We start from the raw sequence: 17537 nt of genomic DNA on the forward strand, positions 1-17537 counted from the left end.
GGTCTACCATGTTTATAATCTTTGTTAAATAAGTAGGCTTTCATTTGCATCACTGAAGACATCGTTACAGACGTGTTTAGTACCGTGAATGAGTGTGAATTGTGATTTTATTATATAATAATACAGAGTTATTTAAGCTGTTTGACCAACAAATTTCCTGATTTCATCCCTCTATAGGTGCATAATGTAATCAAATATTAGACTTTTAATGCAGCCTATATGGCCTACTGTGCGTAAAGATAAAATAATAATAATAAATAAATAAATAGCAGTTTTGTTTTCTATTTTGAACTGAAGCAGTCATGTTGGTCAAGTACGGGCCTTTAATTTGAAAATCTTTAAAGGAAACTGTGTTATATTATATCTACTTTGACTCTGGTTTCGCTGCCACTTTGTGCACAAGCAAAGGTGATGCCAACATCCGCTGAGGAAGAGAGGGAGAAAAAGAGAGAGAGCAGGACGAGGAGGAAGGAAATCGTTTAATTCTCATTACCAGCTCTATTTTTTTTTTATTTTTCTATATGATCCAACCAGTGTGGGCTGATTGTAATGTTCAGGCGAGGCGGGGCTGACCCTCCTGTCTTATGTTGGACGGACCACAAGTAGGATATATCCAGATACTCCAGAGAGAGAGCTGCTGCTGCTGTTGTTGCTGTTGCTGCTGTTTTATGACATTACACATTCAGGCATGAATTCCGCCGAGCAGACGGTAACATGGCTCATAACGCTGGGGGTCCTGGAGTCTCCCAAGAAAAGCATCTCGGATCCAGAGGCTTTCCTCCAGACGTCTCTGCAGGATGGAGCGGTGCTGTGCAAGCTGCTGGAGCGACTCAGACCCGGGACGGTGGACAAAGTAAGTGGGTGGAGGAGAGCTCGGTGAACAACAATATAATATCACATTACAAATATATTCAATGGACAACAGAAAAATAGATTTAATCAAAAGAGAGAAATAAAAGAGCTACCGTACATCCAAATACATGTAGGTTTCCTGGAAAAATAACTTTCTTAAAATACAGTCTATTAAAAACTGTATTTAGTAGCTATATAACATACAGTATTAATAAGGAATAGCCTATTAAATGTTTTGTTTCACAATGAGTAAAGTTTTTTTTCTCCCAAGTCAAAAGGACACGCCTTAATATCGTATAATTAAGAGTAGATAGTGTTTGTAGATGTGATTTAGTAGACAAACTGATCTGATTATGAATAAAACTACATCATTCTGGAGAAGTTAGGCTATATTGCAAAATGAAATATTATGAAATAATAACTAGGCCTATTAGTAATAATGAATGTAGACTGTTCAACAGTGAGTGTGTCTCCATTGGTCACAGGAGCACAGTAGCCTACATTTGTTATGTAGACCTAGTGAGTTAATACTGAGACTCCACTCAAGGCTTTTCTACATGTAAATGATCTGAATTTTAAATTTGCATGTCTCTATCTCTCACACTCACACACACGCACGCACGCACGCTCACTCACACAGACGCTCGTACACACACAATAGACCCTGAACCTGTCGACGTCACATCCTCCTCTGGCTTATCCAACTTCCCTGGAAGATTGTAAGGTCTGTGTCAGGTTAGCCTCGGTCAGCTGCAACTCAACACAGTGTGAACTAATGCGTCCTTCAAAGTAAAGGTATAAAACCCCCCAGTAGCCATTGCTTATTATCTCTTTATTTATTTATTTAAAAATCTATAGAAATGGCTTTTGCCCCAACTGTTGCAGACAGTAGCCTGCACTTCTGTGGATGCATTGGACTATTATCTAGTTATGCTTTCCTTATGTGCTTTATGCAGGTATTGTGACAACAAAAATAACCCAGCAGGCTAAGAAAAGCCTGTAATCTGATATAATTATGTAGAATTAAGTTTATAAAACACTATAGGCTACAATAGCTAGGTGATAAAATAAAATAATTTTACATGTTTGTTTTATTTTTTCACGACATGAACATTTCCAACATCAAATGTATGAAAACACAAGCTTAATTGATGTTTTAATTTGAAAGTGGAAACCGGAAGTGCGCCTCCTGACTTTGGCTAATTTGATAAGCGATAAGCAGCAAGTGGCAAGTGCAGCACCAGCAACAGCGCCTGGAATAAGATTGTTTCCGAGCGGAAAACCCTCAAACACATTTCTCTGACAGCTCGTGAATATTTGGACTCAGCGTGTGAAGCTCATGCACAGACTTTTTTGTTGTTTTGTTTGTTGTGTAGTTTTTCCAGGAACCGAGGAGCGACAGCGAGTGTCAGAGGAACATTGGCGAGTTTATTAAAGGCTGCGGGGCTTTCGGTGTGGAGGTGAGTTACCGCTTTAAATATCGATTTGTCAATATGTTTTCACAACATTAAGCCTAGAAAACACACATTTCCTGCAGTTCAATTTACTAATTCATCCTATTTATAGTGTAAACCATGTTTTATAACTTGTATTTCCTACTGTAGCCTAGATATTAGTGACGTAATTCAGTTGATAGTTTTCAGCTGTGTGGAGACCAGCTGACAGTTATTAGCCGGGGCAAAGTGACATTTAAATATGGCTGTGGTGGGAATAATATGATCAAATATGAAAATGCTAATTAGGTGTCTGGGTTGTCTAGATACGCTTTCCATAATAACAATAATGAACATTATAATGCTGCTTTGAACCATCATATAGCTATAGGGATATTAGTCATAACCAATGGCTTTATTGATCATGGAGCAGCTGTTGTGTGGTCCATTGTTATTAACTGTCAGAAGTCACTGTAATGACTATAAATGTTTATAAATGTGTTTATAGATGATTATATAATTTTTGATAAGATACCTGTGGTCCAATTACAGTAATTGGAGCAGTGATGTTGCAGAGGAAACCCCTGTACAGATTATGTTTTAGGAGAATGTGATGCTATTTTCTGTTAGGATGAGATGAAAGTGCATTAGAACCTGCAGGCTATGAAAGCAATGTTTATTTGTATAGTTGTGTGGACAGTAACATCTCCAATCTGTGCCTCTCAGTTGCTGTTCCCAAGATGTTTTTTTAAGCTGTAGTCTTGACTGTATTTTATTTGCTCTTGTTCCCATAACTACAAAGGGACATCACTCATATTTCCCTTTGTAGTTATGGGAACACGAGGCAGATATTATATTAGAGGGATATATTGGGTAGCATGTGCATCATGCATGTTGTTGTTACTGGTGATGATGATGATGATTCATGATGTTCTCAATACTGGTGCAGAGGTAGTCAGATTTGAAGTTGGAAATACTGAAATAGATGTAAAATGATAGAGTGTTGGCATGTGTATGGAAAAGATAATCTGCATTGTTATCAGAGTTCATAGGGTGTGTGTTCTGTTTGCACAACAGTGGGTTAAGCCAGGTTATGTCCTGCCCCATAGTGGGCGTGGACGGAGAGAGCGCTAGAGAGTAGTGTGGTACAGAATTACACCACAGACACACACACACACACACACACACAGACTATTGATCTAATCTATGTTTTTCCATGGGCATGGAATCATAATGGAAAAGAGCATATTATGCAATGCAGAAGTCCTTGGCCGCAGATCCTTAACAAGGTTTCGAAAAACGATCTTGTAGAGGAGAATGGGCTGTATAAATAAAACCCTGGAGGAGAAATGGAAAGAGTATGAAAGGATGAAATGGAGGAAGGAGAGAAAGGGTGGGCTGATGTAATGCAACACGCCAGGCAGCCAGTGGATTTTCCAATCAGGTTGATTAGAGGCATGTCAGCCATGTTGCTGGGAGCCAAGGCCTCCATTACCAGCAGCCTCACTGACATCAGCGTAGTAATTCTCCCAGACAGTCATCGGACAAGCAGGGGACGAGCCAGACTGCCCGTCCAGTTAGAGGAGGATTACAGAGTGCCACTATGAGTGTGGATGAATTTGGACTCCACGATTAACCAGAGCTGCACAATTAATCAGACACTCGCAATCATAAATTTGGCTTCTGCTATTAATGAAACCTAAATGGGTGGAATATTGATTGTGCGCATTCAGTGTGTGCCGTCTCTGCAGCATTAAATCAAGCGCGCCCTGTCATCAGGTAAGATGTCTGACCAATCACAGGCGTTTGTTGAGAGCATGTGTGTGTGTGTGTGTGTGTGTGTGTGTGCTCTTTGTGTCCCACAGCTGCAGAGCAGAGTGTGTTTCATACAGATGCAATCTGCCAAATGAAGCCAACTCCATTTAATATGTGGTGATGGATGTTTTGAATGTCATGAAATGCTAATCCAACCTTACAATGACTTTGTCAAGTTGAGATTTATTGACACATATCCTTAACAGGACTCTCGGTTTATGGCAACAAATCAATGCTTATTTAAAGGTGTGTACGTTTTTGTCTTAGATGTATGTTGCTCATTGCACAAATATAAAATTCACACGGAAATATATATATATATCGTGTTTAAAATTCATATAGGGTCAGATTTATGATTGTTGGAATAAATTGAAGAGAGCACTACCTTCATTAAGTGCTTCTGGTGTATATTTCTACTGCAGTAGTGAATGGAAAGTCTCATTTTGTACTTTGGACAAATGCCAGTGGGAGAGGTGAAAGTGTGTATTAACTGTTGAGCTACGAATAAGTCTATATATCTAAATGAGATGTGGATTTTTAAAGCAATGCTTCCTTAAAGAACATGGTGTTTGTGTTTAAAAAACAACTTAACATGGTGAAATGATCTTCCATTCTCATCATGCAATAGTTTTACTGTAAATTATTGATTTAATTCAAATGTCAAAGTGCTGCCACAGAGTATTTCGGCTTTGATTTTCACACCCTAGATCACAACCACACCATCTTCACGCCTTTGGAGTGTAAAAGTCAGTCAGTGTGTGTGGTGTACACAAGATTAGGGGCTTCAGAGGTATTTTGATTATGGCAGTGTGTGTGTTTGTGTGTGTGTGTGTGTGTGTGTGTGTGTGTGTGTGTGTGTGTGTGTGTGTGTGTGTGTGTGTGTGTGTGTGTGTGTGTGTGTGTGTGTGTGATGGGGAGATTACAAGGGGGAGCTCAGACTTTGAGTAATCCTGCTCCAGACTGCAGTTGGAGCAAAGATGTAAACCCCCGCTTAAACTCAGTGTTCCTTCATTTTTTAGCTGACGTACTTGAATAAGAGGAGCGTATTGTAAACGCCAGAGCCGTCGCTCCTAAAAATAGGATCTTATATTGAATTCTTCCTGTAAACTCAGACTCAGAAAATACAGCCTGTTATGATCACCAGTCTTTTCTATTTACCACCACATCACATCCCAGTGTGAGATACGTGCTTGGAAATGTCAGGAGGGCAGCTCTGTGTCACTGCTGATGTTATAAATTTATTATGAACGTGTGTACTGTTTTCTCTCCTACGTCAAACCTCTCGGTGCTTTATTGCTTCTCCAAAATGTATTTCATATTATTTATTTGTTTTTTGTTTTTTTTTCTTCCTCCTTTAGGCTTTTGAGGTCAACGACCTCCTGCAGGGACTGAACTTCTCCAAAGTGCTGAACTCCTTGGTTTCTCTCAGCAAAGCTACAGAAGGCAAGATTCATGTTATTATTGGAAGTAGTAGAGAAGTGATGAATATAATATACAGTTTACAATGTATATATGTTACATTACAATACAAACCATGTACAAAGCAAAAAATAAACTTCTTCCTCAAGATATCCAGAATCTGTTTAAAATGAAGGATTCCAGTTATAACCTGAGAAGACCACTATTATTTGAGAAACCAAAGACTCGAACTACTGTAAAAAATCACTGTCTTTCTGTTAGAGGGGTTAACATCTGGAATAATTGTCCTGAAAATATTAAATTATGCTGTACTCTAGTCAGCTTTAAAAGACTTTATAAGAACAACATAATTTCTCGTTACAGTATGGAAATTTAAGTTTTGTTGTGATCAGAAATGTAAGTGTACCGATTAATTTCAAATGTCTGTGATCTGATCCTATTGTATTAATGCGTATATATATTTTTTTATTTTATTTTTTATTTTATTTTATTTTTTAAGGTAAAAGGGGTAGGGGTATATAAGCTTTGGCTTCAACCTACACCCTTTCGGTTATATAAGCTTGAAATATACCGAAATAAATAAATTGATTCATTTATAATGATCGTAAGTTGATAAAAGCTCTTTAGAAATGTCAATATCTGTTTATGGGTACATCCTCACCTGTTCATCTAATGAGGTCTAACAGAAGCAGTGATTAGTTCTAACTGTGCTCTTGTAGACGTCGGTGTCTCTGGAGACAGTGTGTGTGTGCAACACTCCTCAACGCTGAGGATCAAGTCATTTGATTCCCTCAACACTCACACTCGCTCCTCTAAGCTGCTGCAGCCTCAGTACCGTAGCCTGGTGAGTTACCATAACAACGGCGGTAACAAAGCTGATGTGTATTGACAGTGTTATTATTACTGTTGTGCACAGATTCTTTCATCTCTGTGTTTCTCATTCCCAGGACATGTCGGAGGGCAGCGGGTGTGGTCAGGTCCTGGTCCGGGCGCGCTTCGCCTTCGAGCAGACCAATGAGGACGAGCTCTCCTTCTCCAAGGGTGACATCATCAGTGTGAGCAGGCAGGAGGACGGGGGCTGGTGGGAAGGCTCGGTGAACGGCAAGAGTGGGTGGTTCCCCAGTAACTATGTACGGGAGCTGAAAGGAAGCGGTGGGTGAAGCTCTTACTGTTTCACATGGTGTGCATCATTCATTCCCACTGACATCTATCACAACACAGTGAACTGGCTTCTTCTCGTTGCTGTGGCCAAAAGAGGATGGCTTGGTTACCTTTACTGAATATACTTAGTTTTAACCACAGTTCTATTTTAAATTGCAGTAAAATAAACATACATTAATGTTACAGTGAACCCAAACCTCCTGATATTACAGGCCAAATACACATTCAGATAGACACAGACAGACTGACATTGTGCAGGCCTGTTCTCACTGATAATTACTTTGTGACCTCTCGTAGTTATAAAATGATTATTATGAAGGAGAATGGCCAAGTTGTCAACATACAGCAAATTTAAGCATGAAGTCAGAGATGGACTCTCAATGATTTGTGTTTATAATGGCTGAAATGGACCTGAGCAGGAATTTAATCTGAGGCATTTCTTCACCAGAAATCTGAAAAAAGAGCTCTGTTTGTAACAAGGTAACGCATTAATTCAACTTTCCGTATCGTATCTGCAGGGTTTATATGAATTGATATGCAGTTCTGAGCTCACTTGCCTCCACAAAGCTGTCGTCTGCTGCCCCCTGTGTCTTCAGCTGCAGCTGGTTTGATTGTGTTGGTTTGTTGTGTTGCTTTCTGAGGAGGGAAGGCAGGAAAGGAAGGAAGCTCCACGACCACACAATGACAGGAAGTTCCAGAGCTGCTGTATAGAAACGAACTTCCTGCCTTGAAGCTTACAGCAGAAAATTCAGCACGGTGATAACGGTGACACTGAGGAACGGCAGCAGATTCATATGGCCGTGGGGAGTTGTTTCATGTGTCAGATAACAGGCTCACACTGGAGAGATGCAAAGTGATGCTGCCTCTGTTTGTTTGTTAAGTAAACAGTGATGAACTGGAGGCTCCATGTCTCCTGTTATCTTGATTTATTGACATGAATCATTGAGATTGAGACTGAGCCTTTGGGTTTTTATGTAGGAGACACATCACACAACATAGATTACTATAGACTATATAGATTCCATCCAGGTCTAACATCTGTATCTCCCCTTTCCTGGTTATTGCAGAATCTAGTTTATGTCTTTTTGTACTTTCCCTGATCAGCCAGATGGTTTTAAGGAGGACATTAGGCTGTCTTCTATCTAGATAACTAGTCATTACCCCTCTGGCTTTACATTGCAGTGTCCCCAAAGTGAACAGTAAGATGACATGACAGTGTGCAGTCAGCGATTGGCTGTCCTACATACTGTAATGACCTCGACATTGTCAACTGCAAATGGTAAATGCAAAGAGACAATTTTTTGACTGAATGAACAATGAGCACAGCTTTAATTTGTTTTGATGGAACATACCATTAAACTGTCCTTTCTTCTTTCTCTGTTTTTAGATAAGACAACAGAGAAGACAAAGTCTGGGACTCTAAAAAGTCCACCCAAAGGTTTCGACATAACTATCATCAGTAAGACCTACTACAACGTGGTGAGCATCACAACTGTGTGTGTGTGTGTGTGTGTGTGTGTGTGGGGGGGGCGGATCTGACCTTATAATGATTTACCATTCATATTAACAATGAAAGAGGAAGACAGTCCACCGGGTCTCAGTATTGTTACTTAGAACAAAGGTTTAGTTTAGATTTCTGAGTCTAAATCTGCCTGAGGAAGGTCACAATGACCGAAAGCTTGCAATAAATTGATATATGCACAGTGTTTTGAGTGTGCGGTTGCTATTTTGTTGTTTTCTGAGTCTGAATCTTAGAAATCAGAAAGTAAAAGTTCAAAGCTGGACAGCAGGAGTTAACTGAGTTAATGGATGTTTGTCACACGTGTGTTTGCTCTTGTTGACTGTTAGAATCAATATTTTTCCATCCACACATCCACTTAATGATTGTTTTGCTGTGTCTGTGCGTCTACAAGCATGTGGTGATTTTGTGGAGCCTGCATGGCACCGCTGCATGTGTCATCTGTGTGTGTGTGTGTGTGTGTGTGAGTGAGTGCTGCAGATGTAATGTAGGTTATTTCTTCCATTTCAGTGGTTTCTGGGGCAGCCTTGCCCCAGGGTTAGCGCCTGCTGCTGTGTGTGTATCTGTGAGAGTGTTGTGTGTGTTTTAATAATGCAACAAGCTGCACAGGCTCTCTAGACAGCCTATCTTTGGTTAGGCTACCTGAGTCTCTCTCATAGACGCATACACAAAGACACAAATAAACAAAATACACAGACAGACTCTGCCTGAAGTCAAAGTTGTTCCCGGACACAGATGCAAAAGAAAAAAGAAGTTTGTGTCCATCTTCTAAAAGAGCCTCTAAAAGCTGTAGAACAGATGTTTGTGTGAGGACACAGGCTGTGATGTTTTCGTCTTTGCGTGTTTGTTTTCCCAGCATTCTTGTTGCTGTCCTGTTTGTGTCCTCTTAGATCTTATTTTATCGCTTAAGTTGCAGTTAGATGTTTAATGTCTCCTGACGTGCAGGAGCACACGGCAGCATGTGTGACTAATATGCAGCAATTCATCACCAGAAACCTCATTCCTAAGAGGTTTGTGATGTTGTGGAGAGATTAGCCAATTAGCCTGAGGAGTCAGACCCATTGAAAGCTACTTAAGCCAGTTGCAGCTCCCACCGGGTCGTGATATCTCTCTCTCCATTAGCTTCATACAAAATACATCCCCCACTTTACAGGACAACCTCCTCTCAGAGTTATTCTGGCCTGCCTGCACATTGTGTTTGTGTCTGGTCCTACCTCCAAAAAAATGTGTTGATAATGACATCAACAGAATGATGATCCCAATATTGAATTACTGACAGAGCCGTAGGATCGTTCCTATGAATTTACATTAAATATCTCTCCAAACAAGGACGTTTTATAGGAAAACATTGGCATCATTGTACACAACATGTGTGTTTTTGTGGGTCGTGTTTCTGTCAGGTCTTACAGAACATCCTGGAAGCAGAGACTGAATATTCGCGGGAGCTGCAGAGTCTCCTGGGCTCATACCTGCGCTCACTTCACCCCACAGACAGGTAGAGTTATTTTTACTCTTTTTATTGTGTTATTCAACAGTTCCAGAGGCAGTGAAACATGCGCTAGAATATCTACTGCATTTTCCATATATTTTATACCATCCTTTATAAAACATTAGAATTATCCACATTTGATATTCAGAGCATGATGATACGTATAAATGCATATCATTTATTACTATCTTGTTACATGTGACAGTAAAATAGCAAATTCTGTTTGAGAGTAACATAAACAAATAGAGAAAGCTGTGTTTATACCTGATCAATCAGCATTACCCAGAGAACACCTTTAAATAATGAATGATGACCTCCTGTGGTTTGCAGACTCAGCGCTGTGGACATCAGTCACATTCAAGGAAACCTGGAGGAGATCTCAACTTTCCAGCAGATGTTGGTTCAGTCCTTAGAGGAGCACACAAAGTCAGTACATCACTCTGCTCTGCCTCCTGCATATATACATGTTACATATTACTCATAAGGAATATTTAGTAAGTTAGAATAACTCAGTCTAAAGGCCATTTTAGTAAATAGGGGAGACCGGGGTTGGTTGGCACACTTTTCACTCTTTGCCATAGCACTCTGGCATCATTTATGTGAGAATATTCAAACCAGCATTAAATGAAAGGTTAAGGTGTCAGCTTTAACTAAACACATTTCAATGTCCACAGTTATATTCTAAAATCAATTTATTTATGAATAAAATCATACTGCGCACTTGTGCCAACCAGCCCCAACACGGGGTTGGTTGGCACACTTCATGGGGTTGGTTGGCACAATGTAAAAATGAATGGATGAAGCAACCAATATAATAATAAATTGGAAATTGAATTCTAATATATTCAAATTTAAGAAGATAGCATGTATATGCATGTATATATTTGCATGTATAACACTAAAACAGGGCAGTTAAGGCCACGAACAAGATAACAGCACGTACACAGAACATTAAACAGTAAATGATTCAAGCTTTTTTTTTTTTTTTAAAGAGAAAATATTCAATGAATATAGAATTTATTCTTAAATATAGCATATCACCTCTTTGTATTTTTATTTCTTTCCATCTCACTGTGTTTTAGATTTGCTGTGTGGGGTGGATGCAGATTATTTACATTAAGGCCTATATAGAATCACTGGAATTACAGTATTGGCATATGTAGGCTTTGTGGCCCATTGTATGAAATTATGTTTAATCAGCATGTTGGGGTTGGTTTGTGTGTGCCAACCAACCCCGACATGAGTGTGCCAACCAACCCCGACCAAAACAAACCCACTTTTGTGAATATATGATGTTGCCCAGGTAACATCACTCATCAAAGACTTTCAAGTTTCATATCAAATTGAAGCTGAATCCTATCTCTACAAACTGGAAGTAACACATTTCCAATATCTTTATCCAAAGCAATTTTATAACACTTCAAGTGTGGGGGGCAATTTTTTACTTTTGGTACTAAAAAACAGATATTTTGCCCTCAGCAAAAAAGTGAGTCATTTTCAGATGTTTTAACAAACTAGATAAGTGCAGCTCAAAAAGATGATCATTTTGATGTCACATTTGTGAGTCTGTGACCAACACGAGGCCAGAAAACAGGGGTGTGCCAACCAACCCCTGTAGCCAACCAACCCCGGTCTCCCCTATATCAGAAGCCGTCACATGCAGTTATTGAAGCGGTAGCATTTTCTTCATGAGACAGTAACAACAGATTTCTTGCAGTGGTGGGTTATAATCTATACATTTGGATTGAGCAATATGACAAATGTGATTTATTATTATCCATTATTATCCCAAAATGATTTACTAACCTGCAGATTAATCACTTAAAAATATTGTTAGTTGGATCCTTCTTGTGGGTCTGTCTCCACAGTTAATTTTGTCTTTTTATTCTGCACATAGATTATTTCAATTTCACCACCAGGTTGCAATAAAAAGTCTTTATTCAGGCTCTGCATAAATCCCAGCCGACCGGCTCTTGCTTACATCCTGTGTAATTAATAGTGACTGTGGAGGTTTGGGTGAATCACTTAAAAACAGAGGGGTGAGTGTGGGTAAAAGCTCAGTGTCCAGCCATCTGTGCACCAACAGAGACATCTAGTGGTAGCATGAGGTACCAGCGTCTATTTGCTCAGTCTGATATTGTCAATGGTTTTTGTCTGTAGACTCCCAGAGACCCAGCAGAGGATCGGAGGCTTCTTCATGAGTCTGATGGCTCAGATAAAGATCATCTACGTGGCCTACTGCACCACCCACCCGTCTGCTGTTGGCGTACTCACACAACACAGGTACAGACAGACCGACACTGTGTGTGCAAAACAAAGAAATATGTGTTTGTTCCAAAACTAAGTTGTGCCTTTGGTTGTGTGTATGTGTCACAGTGAGGAGCTGGGGGAGTACATGGAGTCGAAGGGAGCGTCCACTCCAGGGATCCTGACTCTGACCACTAGTCTAAGTAAACCCTTCACCAGACTGGAGAGATACCCAACACTGCTGAAAGAGCTGGACAGACACATGGAGGTTGGACTCTCTCTCTCTCTCTCTCTGTCTGTCTTTCTGTTATTCTTAAGGTTCAGATCAATATCATCAGTGCTATTTTTAGTTTTGTTTTTGAGACCTGCACAGATTCAGATGATATCAAGTATAAATAATCCAGTGTGTCTATTCAGTAGATGTTTATTATGTTTTTATCTTTGCCTTAGGACCAGCATCCTGACAGAGCTGACCTCCATTCTGCAATGGCGGCCTTCAAAAACCTTGCAGTAAGACACACACACCCCCACACGGTGTCACACAAATCTTCTTTTGTGCAGATATTTGCCAACTGTATGTGTGTGTGTCCGTGTGTCCACAGGCTCAGTGTCAGGAGGTGAGGAAGAAGAAGGACCTGGAGTTGCAGATTTTAACCGAGCCAATCAGAAACTGGGAGGGGGATGACATCAAAACACTTGGCCCTGTCCTGCACATGTCCCAGGCCACAGTCCACACACAGAACTGTCAGGTACCCATCATATACCTGACACCACATTCCTCATATCATGCAGTTTGGACGAGTTTTGGTTTATACCCTGGGGTTGCATTCAGACTGATGAGTTCAAGTGACAATAAAAAACAGTATGTAAAATGTGACTTTGCCTTCCAGGAGTCAAATGAACGCTACCTCGTCCTCTTCCCTCATACGCTGGTTGTGTTGTCTGCCAGCCTGAGGATGAGTGGATTCATCTATCAGGTATGTTGTGTGTGTGTGAGATCAAGTTTAAACGATGCTTTCTGTGTTTTAGCTAATCCTGTGTATTTCTCCATATGTCTCTGTAGGGGAAGATGCCACTAACAGGAATGCTCATCTCCAGAATAGAGGACGGAGAAAACCTGAAGAATGCCTTTGAAATATCCGGTCAGCACTCTTTCTCATTTAGCCAAGAGATTTTTTTTTTCTAAAACATCCAGAAACTGGATTAAAATACATTCTACAAGTCATTATCCTTAGTTATGTAGAGAGGAGCAGCCGTAAAGAGAGAAGTTATCCCAAATACATAATTTGATATGTTGTTGTTAGAATAACTTTTCACAAACTAATAGAGATAGAGCACTAAAAATTGCATGTATGTCTGTTGTTCAAAGGAATTATGGGAAATGTAGGAAGCTAGTTTACTGTCTGTGTGACCTTTGCCCGCTACATAAATACATATGTTTGCGTGTGTATTATATGTGTGTGTTGCGGTGCAGGTGGCCAGTATGAGCGGATGCAGGTGGCCTGTAACAGTCAGCGCGAGCTACAGGACTGGCTGGACCTCCTCACCAAACACACACACACTACGCCGGCACACACACACGCTCACAAGCATCTGTCTGTCTGTCACACAGTAAGTAAAGGATTTATTTATTTATTTATTAGCCGCTCCATTGCTTGCTCCCATCTTCTCTCTCTAACCTCTAACCTCTCCTCTCCTCTCCTCTCCTCCGCCCAGTTGCCCTCTCACCCCGTCACTCCCACGAGACACTCTGAGTCTCGAGCGGGCAGCACTGGACACACCTACCACACCCTTCCCCACCCCTCCTCTTATGGGACGGCACTCAGTAGCAGCCCGATGTGGGGGCCCCTGGAGCCACCGAGCACCCCCAAACCCTGGAGCCTGAGCTGCCTCCGCCCTGCGCCTCCTCTCCGGCCGTCTGCTGCTCTCTGCTACAAGGAGGTGCTGTTCGATGAGTCAAACTGATACCGCTGCTTTATGGGATTCAATTCACTTTCATCCATTTAAAATTGCAATGAAACAATGATGAACACTTTGTGTTTTGTAGGATATGAGTAAAAGCCCGAAGAACATGAAGAAGCTGCTCCCTAAGAGGAAGCCAGAGAGGAAACCGTCGGAGGAGGACTTCACTGCCAGAAAGAGTAAGAGAACAAAACTTATCGAATGAAATAAAGAAATAACAGCAACTGTTTTAAAACTGTTAAATAAATAAAATTTCCTAGTCTCTTTCATTGTTAAATAACTTGTTTTTAAATCAGTGCATTGGGCTGCATCTCTATCTCTGCTGCTGCTTCTACACAGGTTGTTGTTTCTGTAGTAGACACCAAACATAAGCCAGAAAAACATGTTTTACTGAAAACTCTCTCATCGGTTTTAACAATTACTTAAAACTAGGAAAATAATCACAAACTAAACAGATGAAACCCAGGCTGCAGTGATAGAAAAACCTTAATGTTTTCCAATATGGCAGCCATACTGTGTGTACTGGAAGTTGAAGTCCTCTGGTCCTGCTCTCAGGTACAGCGGCTCTGGAGGAGGATGCTCAGATACTGAAAGTGATTGAGGCCTATTGCACCAGCGCCAAGACACGACAGACACTCAACTCCAGTGAGTGCACAAACACACAAACACACACACACACAGATTCATATGTAAACACAGTACGAACACAACGTCATGGACACACATCCTCACACACTTCTAGCTGCTGTGTGTTATATCTAACACTGTTTGTTCTCCGCTTTCAGCTCTAACAATATTTTTTCTCTTCCCTCTCTTTTCATGTCTTCCCTTGTTTTTTCATTAACTGCTGGTTTGGTTTTATTCTTCTTTCTTCCTCCTCATTTCCTTAATTTCAACATGGTTTATCCCACATAAACTATTCTCCTTTTATTTCTGGTTGGTCTGGTTTAAACATTTTTGTTTTTGAACCCAAACCCTTCATGCAAATGGTTTGTTCTCCTCCCCTCACCCTCCTCAATCCTCAATTTGGTTTGTCCCACCCCTCATCCACTGCTGGTTACTTTATGGTCCAGCCTGGCAAGGGACTGACCTCATGCACAACCATGTGCTCGCTGACACCAGCCTCACCATCACCGCTGGTGTCCCTGGCAACCTGCCATGTTCTGACCAATCAGAGGACTCGGATTATGACAGTCTCTGGACCGCCCATAGTTACAGGACTGCCTCGTTTTCTCGTAAGATATTGGGTGTCGCCACAGGCCAGAGACACTCTGGTGAAGCAGCTAGCTTACAGTTAGAGAGAGATGTGCCACATCTATTGGCCCAAACCCTTCCTCTGCTGTGCGTATGTATGTGTATGTGTGTGTGTGTGTGTGTGTGTGTGTGTGTCTTCATTTGTGTACATTCAGTAGCTGTTTTGGTTAGATTCCCATCAGTGCAGCATGACTCCTTTATTTCTACGTTCAACACTTGGAGTGATAAAATGTGTTTGTGTCCATGGGGCTGATGTTTGTGTGGACGTGTTAGTCATATTGTGTGTGTGTGTGTGTGTGTGTGTGTGTGACGCTGACGCACACAGTTGATAACTTCCACCGTTGTCTCTGCTCCATCAGGCTCCAGCAGGAAGGACGTGCACATGTTGTTCCCAGAGGAGGAGAAGATCATCGTGGAGGAAACCAGGAGCAACGGGCAAACCGTGGTGGAGGAGAGGTGAGGGAGAGACGACGCTGCTGCACACACTGATCATTTAGACTCTTGACAGTGGTTGCTGTGGGAACAAGGAGCTGCTTAAAATAAAGGCCACAACATCATAACATATGAAACACACCAGATACGAACTATAACACTAGAAGCATTCAGATGAGAGCTGGTCCTGTATCTGTCTGTGGTGTCTCTGCAGGAGTCTGGTGGACACGGTGTACAGCCTCAAGGATGAGGTCCAGGAGCTCAAACAGGTGAGTCTGCATTTTAATCAACACTATTCATCTATTATTGCTACATTGCCTGATGTGCAATGGAACCTGGAACATTTATCACATATAATGCTTTTTTCTTTAGCATAATATAAATCTGCAGAAGTGTTGTGGCTAATTTGGCTGAAATCAAGCTAAAACTGTAATATAGATGCATGAAGCTCCTTAGAGGAGATGAGCGTCACTGCTCAAGCTAAACTTATTCTCTTTTTCTCTCCTTCTCTTTCCTTGTATCTTCTCCTCCAGGACAACAAGAGGATGAGGAGGACGCTGGAGGAGGAGCAGCGAGCGAGGAAAGAGCTGGAGAGGATAGTCAGACGAGTCCTTAAGAACATGAACGACCCGACCTGGGATGAGACGAACCTCTGAGGTCAACATGTGTCCATCCAGACATGACGGACAACACCAGTTTTTTTGACTTTTAAAAAGGACAAATGACCTTTGACATGTTGTTGTTCGATGGACAGAAGCTGCCAACACTTGATCACACTTCAGTATCTCCTCACCATTTCCACTTGTTGGACTCTGGACCAAGAGAAAAACGCCTGCCAGCCTTCAGCAAAGCCATCCAGACTGTAAAGCTGTGAAGCCATATTAGCTGGTAGGCATGACGACATTACTTCCTGTCATGCTCCTTTCCCTTTTTCTAACAGCCTTTGGAGCACTGACAAAATACTCACCTCCCTTATTTATCTCTCATTCCCCGTTGTGCTTGTGCAAGTATAAAACCTCACTACAGCCAGGACAGTATGCAAGTGACTGGCCTGGCCTTTATATATTTCAGTGAGGTGTCAGAGCAGTATGTGAATAAAATTCCTCATTGAGAGTTGAAATAGTTTTTTCCATGCCTCATTTCATCAGCAGCAATTTTGTCTCAATTAAAAAAGTTATTATTATGAAAGACGCCTTATAGAATTATAATTTATGACAGATGTTATTGATAAACAGACTATTAATACATTTTAAACTCAACCTAAATTTACCAGCACGTATAAATGACAGGATGAGATCAAAGTTCTGTATAATGTGAATGAATTAATTGAATTGTAGACGATTAGTATGTGAACTTCAATCAAAAACAACAGCCCTTGTTGTTGTCACAGTCAAGCTGGAGGGAAATCTTCTCAGGAATGAACCATCAGGGAGTTTCAGCTTTCAGCTTCAGCTCCACATCCAATTCAAATTTCACATTACAAGCAATATTCAGAGGCAAATGAAAAGTTGGTTTGTGCTGAACATGTAACTGACACAGACTCATGAAGCATACTGTAGAGACCAAAACTTACAGCAACCGACAAGTTGACTACAAGTTCTCCCTCTCGCTGCGTGTGAATCTGAGGCAAGAGAGAGGAAGTTTACAGGGCCAACAAATGTTAAATGTTAAACATTCACAAAAATGATATATTCATTGCTGCCAGTTCATAGATAATTTGGAAAAACAGGGCAGAACCCCACCCCTGCCACCTTTCTTCATCAGTTGGAGAAGAATTTTTAGGTTTTTTGCAGCCAAATGTACAAGTATCATCTCTCAGAGTCACAAAAGTTCAGAAATCATTTACCTGTCGATCGCACATCAGAGGTGTGTCGACGTCTGGAGTCTTTTTCTTACGCATCATTACCTCTTTTCTTTTCAATTTGGACACTGCTGTAGTGAACTGTGAATCTCA

The 17537-nt window shown here is 41.0% G+C and overlaps 1 protein-coding gene across 3 annotated transcripts; it reads left to right on the forward strand.

Moving 5' to 3' along the window:
• The first annotated feature begins 389 nt into the window (after positions 1–389).
• On the forward strand, positions 390–17183 carry LOC146990743 (rho guanine nucleotide exchange factor 7-like). 3 transcript variants are annotated; one of them, XM_085798801.1, is made up of 22 exons: positions 390–853; positions 2229–2312; positions 5459–5543; positions 6239–6363; positions 6467–6671; positions 8068–8159; positions 9600–9694; positions 10019–10114; positions 11849–11971; positions 12065–12203; positions 12386–12445; positions 12538–12684; positions 12826–12912; positions 12999–13077; positions 13410–13546; positions 13652–13876; positions 13983–14076; positions 14453–14542; positions 14971–15132; positions 15511–15607; positions 15798–15852; positions 16117–16385. In XM_085798801.1, exons 1-22 carry the CDS (start codon positions 689–691, stop codon positions 16237–16239), a joined length of 2565 nt encoding a protein of 854 aa, XP_085654927.1. In that variant the 5' UTR covers positions 390–688; the 3' UTR covers positions 16240–16385. The 3 variants fall into 3 exon arrangements, with proteins under 3 accessions (XP_085654927.1, XP_085654935.1, XP_085654919.1); XM_085798809.1 differs by lacking the exon at positions 14971–15132 and having other exon boundaries at positions 16117–17138; XM_085798793.1 differs by lacking the exons at positions 390–853; positions 2229–2312; positions 5459–5543; positions 14971–15132 and having other exon boundaries at positions 6200–6363; positions 16117–17183.
• Positions 17184–17537: the final 354 nt, after the last annotated feature.

This window comes from Trachurus japonicus, chromosome 2 (assembly GCF_045865225.1).
Source record: "Trachurus japonicus isolate A0001 chromosome 2, Traja_1.0".
NCBI lineage: Eukaryota > Metazoa > Chordata > Actinopteri > Carangiformes > Carangidae > Trachurus > Trachurus japonicus.